The sequence below is a fragment of the Strongylocentrotus purpuratus genome, unplaced genomic scaffold, assembly GCF_000002235.5.
Source record: "Strongylocentrotus purpuratus isolate Spur 01 unplaced genomic scaffold, Spur_5.0 spur5_scaffold_14, whole genome shotgun sequence".
Taxonomy (NCBI): domain Eukaryota; kingdom Metazoa; phylum Echinodermata; class Echinoidea; order Camarodonta; family Strongylocentrotidae; genus Strongylocentrotus; species Strongylocentrotus purpuratus.
In genome coordinates this window covers 24,996,347-25,011,266 of record NW_022145599.1, presented here as the reverse complement: position 1 = coordinate 25,011,266, position 14,920 = coordinate 24,996,347, and the positions used below count along the sequence as shown (strand labels likewise).

Sequence of the window (14,920 nt, the reverse complement as noted above, 5' to 3'; positions counted from 1 at the left end):
TTAAACCAAATTCATGACCCCATACCAAAACTTTGTGTTACCTTTAAAGTTGATCATTTGATTAGTTTACGGTATCAACTGCTCCACAGTTTTTAACAGAGGAAGTATTGTAGATCCGTACATATTTACCACCTTTCCCTTAGGCCTGTATGAAGTCAACCCTTACTGACTTTAGTCATTAAGTTGGGTCTTAATTTGAAATTCAATTTTATTCATAGAAATTGATTAAAGGCATTGTTTAACAATGTTAATCTGAGATGCACGGCCCTACATGTACGTGTTATCGGTGTATTTGATATGGGGTAATATTGAAGCCCTAAAAAAATTGCGCTTCAAAATGACCAAGAAGTGCCTCAAAAAAGTAAAAATCTTTGAGTGACCAGTTTTACCATACTTGTTTTCCCCAGTAGACTTATGAAAACCATTAATCAGACAGGCGATCGGCTTGTAAAAGTCATGGGGTTCGTGACTGATCTAAAGGTTTATAAGTATCATTGCAGCGTGAGCTAAATCCAGGATTTTGTTTCAGAATCTGAGACAAAGTTACCCAACCCCTTTAAGGTTTTAAGTGCGTAGTCAAATCCAAGTGCTCCATATCTAAAGCAACATCATACATGTATGTGCATGTTTGATGGCTCAGTTGTAGAGCAGGTGTCTTGTCACTGTGAGGTACTGAGTTTAAAACCAATTGTATCTGCTTGTGCTCTGTGCAAAAGACCTACACATACAGCTTCAAGTCCTTTGGATAGGAGTTTCAGCTGTTTGTCCTCCTGGATCCTTAACATCCTGGTGAAATAAACCACCATTTAACAAAATCACATTGATTTTAATACTTTCATATCTTCTTCAGATAATCATGGTTTTTTGCTTTCTGGTAATACGCCCCAAATACATTCCTAGATAAGATTTTAGCAAAATTCCTGTCAGGACTCTTATCAGCTGCTGAATTACTTCAGCACTATTAACCTGATGAGGATTACTTTCCCTCCTAAACTGTACCCAGAGGAATTATTGACAGTTTCATATCTACTTTAGATATCACAGAATACAATTAGAAAACATAGTATTTAGACTTCAATAGCGATGGTGATTATTTTACCTGACGGGTAAGAAATCATAAATGCTTGAAAGTAAGCAGCCAGACGGCCGGCGGCTTTAGGTCATCTCCGAGGGACCTGGTAATGAGGATTAATGCCTTACCAAAGGGCACTAGCGCATCGACTTGGTTTCGAAACCCGGGTCACCGGATTACGAGACCACTGCTCTACCGACTGAGCTATCGTGCCTCCTCTTGAATACTTGAATCCATACATACATTCTTTTCATCCATTTGCCTTTGATGATTCACACATGAGTTCTAGGACCAGTGCCTCTATGTCTACTACCCCCTGAACAACAACACCCAGACGACCACTCCCGGACAAAATTACCCCTAGGGCCTATCCCATTTCCCTGACAACTACCCCCATAGCAATTATTCACTGTTTAATACTTCCATTTCGTCTTCAGATAAAGCAGAACACAACTTACTAGAACTAAATATCCAATATTACTATCAATTTTAATTTGCCTTTGATTTTTTAAGATAACATTTTAGGTCAAATATGTTAGACAGACATCTACAGTACTCCAGTGTAGCTACGTTTTTTCTGTAAAGTTTGTGGGTACAAAGATTAATGTAGTCATGATGTCTCAATTACAGAGTATATACTATCATCCTGTATGTCAGAGGCAACATTGAGTACCTTACTTCACTCCTAAACCCTAAAGGATACTAAACTCAATAGAAATCATTAATTTTATCCCTCGAGGGTATGACGTACATGTACGGGAATGGATAGGACCCGGTACCCTTCTTCGGTTGGAACCCTTAGTGGTAAGAGGGCAACGCACCCCGCGAAATCATCCACTTCAGTCTGCCCCGGCAGATCTATGATTTATGAGCGTGTCAAGCATACATGTATTATTGATATCACCCCCAAGCCCGGAGCCCGTCAATATTCACGCTCGCAGGTAAGTGCTCACTCTGGAGTGAAGCCCGAAATGGCCCCCCAGTCCCATGTGTGGGTTCCCATGTCATGCAGCGGGTCGTGTACCCATTCCCTGCCTGAGCAGTCCCATGGCAATGGGCGATGCTTCATAAGGAAATGAGGTCGCAATTCAATTACTATAAACATGTTTAGAGGCAAAACCAGTGGCTGCAGTGGTTTTTCATAAACTTATTCTTTTTCTTTTTTTTCCTCATGGAGTTTTTCTTTTTTGCTCTCTTTCTTTTAGTTTCCATTATTAGCAAACACACACATGTCGTATAGCAAATTAGAACACCAAAGAATATACGTGTTAAACTCTAAAGAAGCTTAGTTTCAAAGTTTCAAAAGGCATGAAATTAGTTGATTGCTAATACTGGTTTAACAAGGAATGCTGTGAGAACTCAAGAAAGAGCAAAGTGTAGACTTTCATGTAGGGCAATATAGCTTTTAGTATCATAGTATTCATTAATAAATAGATTATAATGGAAGACCTTGGTGGAAGTCTGGATGATGAATATATCTCTTGGTGTTATATACTGAGTATTTTAAGCCAAGAAGTCCCTCTCTTCATATTACTTTTCATGTTTTATGCATATGATGCCAAGGGCTTTGTTTAGGAACTCTGCAGACTGCGCATTCCCTTCTGGCCTCCTTGTTCAGCTCATGAAAATGCAATTAATGTTCCTAATCTTTCATGCCTCATCTTTACATGTATAGAGAGATCGAGAGAGAGAGAATGTGGCAAAGATACAAAGAAAGTTGTAAGAGAGAGAGAGAGAGAGAAAGAGGGAGAAAGTGGGAAAGGAGAGAAAGGGAGAAAGAGAGAGAAAAGAAAGGGGAGAAGAGAGAGAGAGAGAGAGAGAGAGAGAAAGAGAGAGAGAGAGGGAGAATAAGAGAGGGAGATATTTACCTTTCAGGAGTCACCATGAAATGAAGAGAGGACGGAGTAAAAGGGAGAGAGAGAGAGAGAGAGAGAGAGAATAATGAAGGATTGATAGTGAGAAAGAGAGTAAGTAAGAGTGACACAAAACATACCCATGAAAAACCAAATCCCCCCTGACCAAACTGGAAAATTAGTTTCACACTCGCCCCGTTTAAAAGGTTTGGATATTTGATGATGTCCTCTCCGCCATCGCTCGCTAGTAGAGCAGAGCTGCCATCGGTCCCTAAGGATTGCTCATAGTAATCAGATATATGCCGGGACCTCTTTGAAGATAGACGAGTTGACAGGATCTGTATTTGTCATTTATTTGGGCCATTAGTTGTGCTCATTTAGGCTAGACAGAAGGCTCTGACTCTCAATGAATGTTATTGCCGTTTAAAGACACAATCAATCACATCGTTATGCCATGTACCCATCAAGTGTTATCTACATGTATGATTTTTTCGTAGGGTTTTGAAATATAGGAAATTGAAGCCGAGGCATTGGAGCAATCTTGATGAAATACTGTATGTACCAGTATTATTATAGACATCATATGTAATATATATGTAAGAAAAGTAAAATAGAAAGTAGAAACAAATTAATGTATGGTGTAAATTTAATTCAAAAGTTATATTTGTAAAGTGCTTAGAGACATTTGTATTAAGCGCTATATAAAAATTAAATATTATTATTATTATTATTAAAGAATAGTATAGATATATAATACACAAAGGAAGAAAGAAAGAAAAAGTTGAGTGGAGACAAATGAAAGAGGTATAGAGGTAGAGAGAAAGAGAGGGAGAAAGAGAGAGAGAGAGAGAGAGATGAGAGAGAAAGAGAGAGATGGGAGAAAAAGTGAGAGATGAGAGAGAAACAGAGAGATGGGAGAAAAAGTGAGAGGTGAGAGAGAGAAAGAGATAGTAAGAGAAAATGATGCGAACATGACTAAATGTTTTGAGGAAAAGTGGAGAACCAAAGCAAAGAGATCCATCCTCCTTGACCAAAGTACCAGCAAAACATGCATGTGGACCGTTTTTCTTAGTCTCTTAACAAGCCAGTGGAATGATAGTACAAGCACATGTCTAATACATGAAAAACAGTGTATTTTACAAATGATGACTTGATAACTGAGAAGTCGCTTTGTATAATTGATCACACAGAATATCCAGATGGGCTGTCTGTTACTCCTAATCTGATTATAGCTACTCAGCCTTACAAGACTTTTAAGACACCAATGGCAATGTCATCACAGATTTTGAGATGTTAACAAAATAACACCTCTTTTCATTTTAGTACAATGAAACTGACATACACAACATTCAGCAGAGAAGAAAAAAAAAAATTTCCTTTTCTTTTGCTAAGACCATTACTCTAACATGTTAACAAATGTAGGCCTTGTGTGAATGTACAATTAAAAGTAAAGACCAGTATTGGAAACGCCCTGATTTCAAAAATGAAATGGAAGCTCTTGTCAATGTACCAATCATGTGAAAGAATATGTTTTGACTAATTATATGATGATAACAATTTTGCGGGAAAATTTAACAGCCTACTAATTGATATATTTGGTAAATTAGTTTATCTATTGGTGTGTGAGAGACAAACGCACGTGTCGCGCACGTGTGCATAGTCCCATATACATCTTTCTGTGTACAGTGCTTGTAACTTTACGAAGACTGGGCCAATTTTGTTATCATTTTGATGATTCCAGAACCTTGCAGTACACACCAATACTTATATGCTAGATGATCAACCTTGTCTTATCCATTCCACAACGTTTCTTTCACAATGCAATCGCATAACCATAACTGGTCTTATCTTTAAAATTGGTTCAGGGATTTTATAATTCTGGCAAAATTTGGCATAAGAAATTTATTTAAGAAATATTTTAATTATCACCTTAGAAACATGATACACTGTTTCTCTATTATATCATATAAAAACTGTTTTAATTTATAGATTTGATACTTGTGACATAGAAATATAAAGTAGGATCCAGTCACATGCAAAATGGGTAGTAATGCAAGCAAAATATGAAAATAGTATCAAGATAAATGAACTTTTGTAAGCTCAGTAGACAAATGGAAATGTACACATCGATCAGTGCTTTTCCATCCAAAATAGGATGATTTTAGTTCAAGTTCAATTCTGTTTATGCATTAGCATGTGCACGCCCGTAAAAGAGTGACTGTCTGGAATGCTTCCTAAGGAAGTAGAGAATGTGTACTGTAGTGTTCAGAATCGTAGTAGAATCCAGTGACCTGGGTTATAATACTATAAGCGGTCCAGTCTGGTACGTTGTAAGTGGCAAATGGTAATAATAAGAAAGTTATTATCATTATTATTATTATCTGCATAAGAAAAAATAAAACATAATACAGGACAGTATAGTCAGTGAAACAAATAATCATTAAAATTGTTTGGAAATGTAAAATCTGTAATTTTTGTCCGACAAATCGTCGCTGTTTTCACGAAGTGACGGTAGTGAAAAAAAATTGCATTCACTTTGCGTGACGATTTTCCTCACTACCATCACTTCGTGAAAACAAGGACGAAATGTATAAACTGAGTGTGTGCCATATATGTATGCTACATGATGTACTGCACTCTTTAAACAACGCTCCTTTGCATCGTGTTTCCATTTTTATGTATGCTTGTCTGCTTGAATTTCTCATTTTTAGCTCAAGTTACTGTCACTCCCAAATTGTTCATGTTTGTTCATGGTGTTGTTGAAACCAGGTGTTTGTAGTCAGCAGTTATATGCCTCCTGAGTCTGTAATTTAATACAAGCATTTTACTTTAACCTTTACTCATACATGAATGGTATAATGCAGCTAGTCTCAATTGTATGTTTGGAGCCAAAAGGCATTAACTCTTATACTTAAATATGCAGTTAATGCTCTTCTAGCTCTAAACAGACAAAAAGTTCTGAGAAGGAAAAGAAATGAGTAAGAATGGATGAGAAGTGCCAAGATTATTCATTCCTCTTATCAAGAATTTGTTTAAGTTATACTCTGACACAATTTGAATGTGACTTTCAAAATATGACCTTACTATTAATACAAAGGAAAGTAACTACAAGGTAAATTTAAAGAATGCATGTACACAATTGCATGAATTTTAATTGTAAATGTAATACATGTACATTGTGAATAATACAATACAAGAGGTGATGTATTTGGATAATATCACACATTTCATTACATACATGTATAACAAACCAAGATACACAACCCAGACCAGGGTCTTGGGAAGATATACATTAAAGGAAAAGTCCACCCCCAAAATAAGTTTGTTTCGATAGAGGCAGAATAATAAGAAAATCAGGTGAGTGAAAGTTTGAGCAAATTCTGAATGAAAATAAGAAAGTTATGAATTATTGAAGTTGTGATCAATCAAATACAAATTGGCAACTCTGTGACTTATTATACGAGCTCTCCTTCATTTGCTTTGTGCATAATATTCCATAAAATCATGTTTTCTTCATTATTGATGACGGAATATATATTTGTTCCTTGCAGGGGGAGTATAGAAACAAATTTGCAATTATTATATTTAGGGTGCATGTATGGTTGAAATTTTTCTTGAGGGAAAATGAAAATTTTAGATTTTTTTATTACTGAGCAAATGGAAGTTGAGCTCCCATGATACGTCATAGAGTTGCCAATTTGTGTTTGATTGATCACAACTTAAAAAATCCTAACTTCCTTATTTTTAATCGGAATTTGCTCAAACTTTCACTGACTTGTTTCTCTCATTTTTCTACTCCTATTAAAACTAACTTAATTTCAGGGTGGACTTCCCCTTTAAGAAACCATATAGCATTTTCAACAGGTTGAGTGTTTAAATATAATTATCGGCATAATATGAAATATATTATCAAAAACTAAGAATGCAAATATATCTGAGAAAAGTTGAATTCATATATAACAAACTGGTTTAGGAGGACTGTATGGAGAAAGCTTGGTGAACTGCAAATATGAAGTACAATAGTACATGTAGAGCGATATTTTCACTGCGCTAGAATTATCCAAATATATCTTGGATGGTTTCTGACTGATTAAACATGCCTCTGGATTTTATTGAGTGAGTAAACTAAAAAGGGAACAGCACACACATGCTCATATCTCTAAGTAACTCAATTAGTTTGATTTATGAGGCCTTGCTACCGATATCTTGCCCTGGTTCATATTTGATGAATTGGTACTCTTGAGATTTGTTTACATATGGAATTGACTCTGACACAAGCTGTACATGGCAGGGTGTCAACTGCTTGAAGGCTTCGAAGGATTAAAATGATCAGTTGGCACAAATCAGGGTTACATGATATTCTCTCTTAGTGAGAGCCAAAAGGGCATTGATTCAATATTACAGATGTACATCTCTTCTCCATTTGTTGCCCAGTAATAAACACATTATTCTACCCTTTAATATTTCATAATAGATAGGCACAATGAAAAATGGCGCTTAATTTAAAAAATAATAATAATCCAATATAAGTAGTTTAGCAGATGATAGAACGTTGACTGAAATCCTTTTTTCTTTGAGGGGGGGGGGGGGGAGGGGGTATTTTGACGATCGCTGATGTTTTTTATTCTAAATACTATAGCTCCATTAAATTTCCTCTTTGATTTATTGTTGTTACATGGATATAAATGTCTGTATATTTGTATTATGTTTTTGTTGAATGTAAAAATGTTATTGGATCAATACAAACTTATCAAATATTTAAAGAAAATATTTTATTGTGTCCATGGCTCTGCTCCACAGTATAGTGTTAATACTTTGATAAATCATAACATTTCATCTACCGGTAGATCTTTACGTTCTCAAAATTCTGGATTCTTGTTCTTCCTAAGCTCAATACCAAGTAGGAAGAGAGATCGTTTCCTCATGCAGGGCCTTCGCTGTGGAAAACTCTCCCTCAAGAGATTTGTTATTGCAAATCAAATGAAGTAAAAACCTATCTGTTTGATTTGGCAAATGATTAATCATTCTCTTTCATTTGTTATACTCTATCTTATTCCTGTTCTTTTGTTTATAATGCAGATGTTTTAATCTGTGATTTCATTTTGTCCACAAGTGCACCTTGGGCATTTGATTTTCAAGTGGCTTTGGCACCTTACAAATCTCACCATCTTTGCTCATTTTCCCCCTTTCTCACTAATACTTTTTTGTCTCTTCATGTACTATGTATGCCTTTGTATTTTATAATGTACATTATTTTGTACTTGCATTTTGTTTGTTTTAAACTGGAATGTGGAAAATAAATGAAATGAAATGAAATGAAATGAAAGATATCTTCTGCTGAGAACAAGAATAGCATTAACTGTAATTCAAAGTGAATGTCTTTGTGGCTGCCAGCTAAATGAAACTTCACATTTGAACAGTTGGCACACATGTTTTGAAGATAATTGTGATTGAGTAAACGAAAAATGATTAGGGAACTTTACGTAAAAGCTATCACAGTATGTCACACTTGATAGGCTGAAATGTTTGTGAATGCGATGTATGGCCTTTGTGGCATTTGACAGATGTCAAGCTAATTGGTCAAATAAAAAATGCATTTATCCTGATGCATGTATAAAATTATGAGGGTGCATTCCTTCAGTGATGAGAGTAAAGAATGAGTTTAGGCTTGTTCAGATATGATGTAGTATAAACCGTGTTAAGGCCCGGTCCCACTGCACTTACGGATGCAAAGAGGATGTAAAACGTAAACAAAATCTTGCCATCCGTTGGAAAACGCTATGCATCCGTTGTGTACTCATTGCATACGTGTTTCATACGCTCTATCCGTCGAGCATCCGTCCACTGTGATTTCATCCGCGCAAAAAGTTTTGAGCTGCACAAAACTTTTAGAACGGATGAACTTCCGCCGTGTACGATGTAAATCCGCGAGAAATACGAGCAACACACGTTCTATGTCCGTTATCATCCGTTAAACGTCCGCTATATCCTCTCTGCATCCTCTGGGCATCCTCGCAACTCACATCCGCTGCAGCTGAAAACGGAAAGAGGGAGGAAAGATAAGGTACGTGGAACGTCTATACATCGTTAGTAGCACGGAAAAAGAAAGGATGTAAGCGTATGCATCTCGTATATAAAGTATTCGAAGCTGTCATCCACTTCCATCCGCTTTCATCCGCTAGGCTTCCGATGAACATCCGTTTAACATCCCCGCTACATACTACCTACGTCCGTTATTTTCCGTTCTGTTTTCGCAAATTTTCGCAAATTTTGTCCATTTCTGGAGCGGATGAAAACGGATGGAGCCACCCCCGAAATTTTGCTCGTCCGCTGTGTCCTTTATGCATACGTTTTGTGTCCGTCGGCCAGTGGGACCGGGCCATTAGGTGTTGTGACAACTGCATGCAACAAAGGACTAAATTATTCGTACCCCTTGTAAATTTAATGTGTTTTTTTGTAACTTAGGAATGAAGAGTGAACTGCATGGTTGAATTAGTGCCTTTGTTGGATACCTTTAGTCGAAAGCTTAAATATGTTACATTCTCAAGAAACATTAATCAGGAAAAATCTTCTTTTTTTTTTAAATACATAATAAATCTACTAACTTGGTAAGGTTATGAATTATTTAGTTGTTAACTGTATATTCGCTTGATAGCTCTGTATTATAAGATACAGAAATGTGAAGCGCAATTCCTTTTAATGTCATCATTAAAGAAAAACAGCATTTAACCACCTTATTTCTGAATGGGGCTTAAATTGTATACTCTCATCCCAAAAAAAAACATTTAAGCAAAACTTTCTTTAATTTCTTGTTTCTTTTCTTTCCCTTCACATTTTGTCTCCCTTCACATTTGTCTCCCATATACATGTATTCCTGTTTACCTTGTCTATTTCTATGTTTCCCTCTCTGTTTTGTGCTATTCCTTCTGTCAATCTGTCCTGCTCCTATATTTTTACAATTCTTCATTATCTTCCATTCTTCTTCCCATCATTCTCTTGCCTTTTTTTATAACCTTCATCGATGCTTTGTCCCATGATGAAAATTCTTCTTTGCTTCTACTTTCATTCTCTTGATTAATCTATTTCTTTGTTTTTGTTTTTTCTCTTTCATATTGCTGATCATTTTATGGGATGTCACCTTCACACACTCAACAGAATACACAGTGAGTATATTCCTTGTTTTTATAGTGATGATTATTTTTAAATGAAAGTGATTACATTTCTCAAAGTAAATATTGTCCAATTAGAGCAAACATTTACTTTATGGCTCCTAGCAAATAATAAGATCCTTGTGCAGTAACTCATTTTTTACTCCTCAGGGTGAATTTCATTTCTGTGCATATTAAATATTTGAATAAACAATGCAAAAATGGGAATGATAATCAATAAAAATGAAACTGCTCTGGAGTTATGATTACTTAAAGGGATCCGGTAACTTTGTCTTAGATCCTTTAGAAATAATCCTTGATTTAGCTCATACTGCAATGATAATTATAAACCTTAAGTTCAGTCAGGAACTCCATGACTTTTACACGCTGATCGCTGTCTGATTATCAAGATATTAATGATTGGAATTACAAATTTTGACAACTGCTCGCCGAACGGTTTTCATAACACTACAGTCTATTGGGGGAAAACGAGTATAGTAAAACCGGTCACTTAAAGATTTTTACTTTTTTGAGGCACTTTGATTGGAATTACAAATTTTGACAACCGCTCGCCGAACGGTTTTCATAACACTACAGTCTATTAGGGGAAAACGAGTATGGTAAAACCGGTCACTTAAAGATTTTTACTTTTTTGAGGCACTTCTTGATCATTTTGAAGCGCGATTTTTTTTAGGGCTTCAATATTACACCATATCACAGACACTGGTAACATGTAGGACCGTGTATCTCAGATTTAACATTGTTAAACGATCCCTTTAAGCTTTTTAATGTCATAATGTCTTTAATGCCTCAGCTGTTAAGATGTATAATGGGAGAGTGTTAGAGCCATGGCCGGTGAATCAATCTAAATGTCACTCTCTTCGTAGCTGTCAAACGTGATGTGTCTGTCTATAGATTATCTGTTCAAGATGGGTTTGTTTTCATCATCAGTCTCAGACTGCTGTCTGGTATTCTACTCAATACCTGTTGGTACAAAATACAACCATTATAGTATAGGCTGTCTGTTGAGGCGGCAAATATTTCCTCAGATATAAGCTATAGTATGGCGATCAACCTCTTACAATCGTCAGAAATACTAAAATACTTGATGCAGTCTGTAGTATATGGGACAACGCACCTTGGACTTGCCCATTTAATGGATGACTTATCATCCTTCTGGCTCTTGGCGGACTAATTGTTCTGCTGAAATAAAGATGTTTAGTAGCTGTCACTTCTCAATAAATTTGGAAGAATGTTAAATGGGTAGCCTGTTTGGGATCCAAGAATAGTTGAATTGGGAGGCATTCATTTTTTCATAGGTTTGTAATTCCAAAACCCAAGTTTCACATACCAGGGGGTTCATTATAACTTTGAAAATGAAATGTGGGTCTTAATTCCGAAAATGAAACAAGGCTCATTATTCTGACGGTTTGTAATTCTATTTTAAAAAAATGACATTTGCAGAATTATGACAACTATTTAATTTACGGAATTACAAACCATATTTTATTTTTGGAACCTTCAGGATTTATGTTGAATTGTATTATGTGGCAACTGGAAAGGGCCTTGACAGGGGATGCAAATCTTGTTTTGGAAATGATATATCTTTCAGGAATCTATAAATAATGTACAAAATCAGAATCTATCTCAAGGGCACTTTATGTGTACTATGGGAAAATGCATAAAAAGCAGGTCTAGGGGTTTGTTGTTTCTCAGTAGAAAGACATTCTGTTCTTTGTATTATGTTTAAACTTAAAGTGTTCCAATCAACAACAAAACATTATTCCATATGTTAGGAACTTAATGTCCCTATACTATAAGTTGCATACTTTATTACGTCTAGAAAGAGATATTGCAAGTTTAAATTCACTCTCAATTACATGTACATGTAGGTAGAGCGTTCGGTAGGGTTGAAGTTAGGAATTTGGTTAGTGTAGGAACTTGACCACAGAATGATCCCTTGTAACTTGTGTCGTAGACTATATTGAATGCAGTACATGTTAATATTTCAGTATGAATAGTTTTTGGTTTTTTTGTAATACTACACTGTACCTGTAAGTATTTTGAATTAGTTATATTATAGAATTTCCAGCATACTTTTTGAATAAAAATGACGAGATACTACTTCCTTGATTAGAAAGTCAGTGATTGACAGTATCATAGATTATCAGTCAATTTGCAGGATGGCAGGTGTTCTAAGATAGCTTTTATCTTATTCTTATCATGTTACCGTCATGCTAGCCTCCCTTCTGGCAGATGAAACTCCAAAATGCCAATTACTCTGTTGCTTTATATATCAAATCGCTTAGTCAAAAAAAAAATGAATAAGATTAAAGAGCACTGACCAATAGTTCAATATCCAACCGTATAAGAGCTGTTCCGAATTCTAATTAGAGTTAAGCCAATTGGAAGTAGGAAAGGAGGGAGGGGAAACAAGATTAAAGTATAGAGAAAAATAAAAAGTATACTTCAAGGAACAAATTGATTGTCACCGTAGTCCATATATTCTGGACTTCTTGTAAATTGAGAAGGTATTTCTTTTTAAGCATTTGTAGAAGATTGACAGTGTAACTGTAAGTGTTTTCATTTCCAAAACACAGGAGACACATTTCCAGATGTTTTTAGGCAGTGGGTTTAGTATCCTACATGAAAAATTATTAACTTTTCAATGGCCTCCAATATACCCATGGCAAGGATGTCTTTCATTTCATGAAAATAAAAGGGCTCTGTTTTAAATATATGAACAGAAAGCCTGTCAGATTGGTTTTTTTTGTGTGTGTGTTGTGTCTTCCTCAGCCTATGATCTGAATTAGACTTGGCTTTGCAGCTTTATAAGGATGAAAAGGTATTGTATTAATCATCTTGGATGACGGGTTATTTTCTGATTACTCTTGGAAGATCTTTTTAGATTTTCAATATTTACAGACTTAAAGGTACAAATTTTAAAAGAATTACATCCAAAATACTAATCCAGTAGTACCCGTACATGATCAAAATCTAAATGGTATGTGAAATGCTGCCGTCATCTTTAAAGATTAATTTTGAATTTTCATCTGAAATGTATTTTTAAAACACCTTCCGGAAACAACAAAATGTCTGTCCAAGGAAAGCACACAAACTCTCTTCACCCATATAAATATTACTTCAAATTTAAAACTTTAAATTTCTAATATGCCTTTTTGCAGTTTAAGGTAATATTTATGCCTAGCTACATGTACTTGCTGGTAGTTTTTGCTCGAAAACTTTGAATATCATTTGTGAAGGTGGTGCATCTGTTTTGCATCTTTTCACAGACACAATAAAATCAGCACAGATGTTTTAGCAAAAATAATTCCACATGACCTTGTATGAATTTTGTTATAACGTCCTTTGCTTATGAATAAAATTGAATACTGGACAACCAATGATAAAACAATGAAAAACCTCTCAACCAGTATCAAGCAGTTAAAAGTTGATTTTTAGTTCCTTTAATAGTGGATTTTGTGTTGAAAATATGGTATATTGCTATATAAACACACCGGCCCGAATTCACAAAGGAGGTTTGTCGACAAACCTACATGTAGGTTAATGTGCGTCATATGACACGTTTTGACGCGTTTCAAACCAAGGTTTGTACATGTACTTCTGCAATTGCAGAACTGATTATTATAAAATGGCAAAAAGGATTCATCACATCACCTTTAACATCCAAAGTGCATTAAGCGATGATGGAAGATTCAGTGGGGCAAAGTTTGCCCGAGAGTGTTATGAAATATGTTACCATGGCAACGGATGCCTTGCAAACACTGCGGAGGATGATTGATAATGTCCATCATCCATCTCGATGCTGGCTTAGTTGATCGATCTCACCAAAACGGAGAAGTTTTCCACTTTACTTTACTGAGTTCACGATGGAATTTAATTAGATATATATCACATTTTAAAAGCAAGGATGGATGATAGGTGCCATGGATCTGTCATTTCTATCATGTATAATTCATATCAAATTCAGTATCGCCTGACAGGAGCGACCAATGTAATAATAATGATACATCAATCATTTAGAGTCGCTAAAAACAAGAAGTACCATAACACTTTAATAGGTATAGAATATGAAGGGAAACATGAAATACATAGACTCGTAAAAACAGGAAAATCATACTAATTTACTGAGACAAGAAGAATGTTTTTTTTTTAATGAGGCAGAACATGTTAATTCTCTGATAGAAAGTACAGAATGATGGAATGTAGTGAAAATCAAAGAAAACAGACAGGAATGTCAAGTGGCTTAGTTCTAAAAAGCTCCAAAAGATCTATGGAAAAGTAAAAAGAAGAGCACTAGTATAGGGGGAACAAATAAAATACATAGGAAGATTTGTGAAGTTTAACATCAACTAAAGCAAAAGGAATAAAACCATCACATGAACAAACAAGTATTTTTCACACTATGGTGCCAATGCCAGCCGATGTGGGAAGTATGAGTGGCCTGATTGTGTTTAACTGAAATACATGCTTCCTTCACAAGTTTCAAATTAAAGCTTGTGGCTCTGCCCTGAAAGGGTTGATCTTAAAAAGCACTTAAGGCATTGTTTTGTTTGATTAAGCTAGACTTTCACCTTTGTACTTCAGAAAGATACACTCGTTATCTCTTATACTTGTCCACATTAATTGTAAACAGCTTAAAAATTTAAGCAGCAGGATTAATATCAATATCATCTTTTGCCATGGAAAAAGGGAAAAATTGTGATACACCTTATGCAGGCCTGTACAAAGCCTTTTGGAAAGGGGGTGCATTTTCATTCACTGAAAATATTATATTGGTGAAAATCTCTTTTCAAACATCAGGGGGACACTACACATCCCAAATT

At 35.5% G+C, this 14,920-nt stretch overlaps 1 protein-coding gene across 1 annotated transcript in view; it reads left to right on the top strand.

Moving 5' to 3' along the window:
- Positions 1 to 14,920, top strand: part of LOC115923578 (cytoplasmic phosphatidylinositol transfer protein 1-like) — a 67,825-nt gene that overhangs the window by 24,999 nt on the left and 27,906 nt on the right. The window contains exon 4 of the mRNA XM_030984553.1: positions 10,081 to 10,088. Coding sequence (XP_030840413.1) covers positions 10,081 to 10,088 — 8 coding nt within the window. The remainder of the gene's footprint in view (positions 1 to 10,080; positions 10,089 to 14,920) is intronic.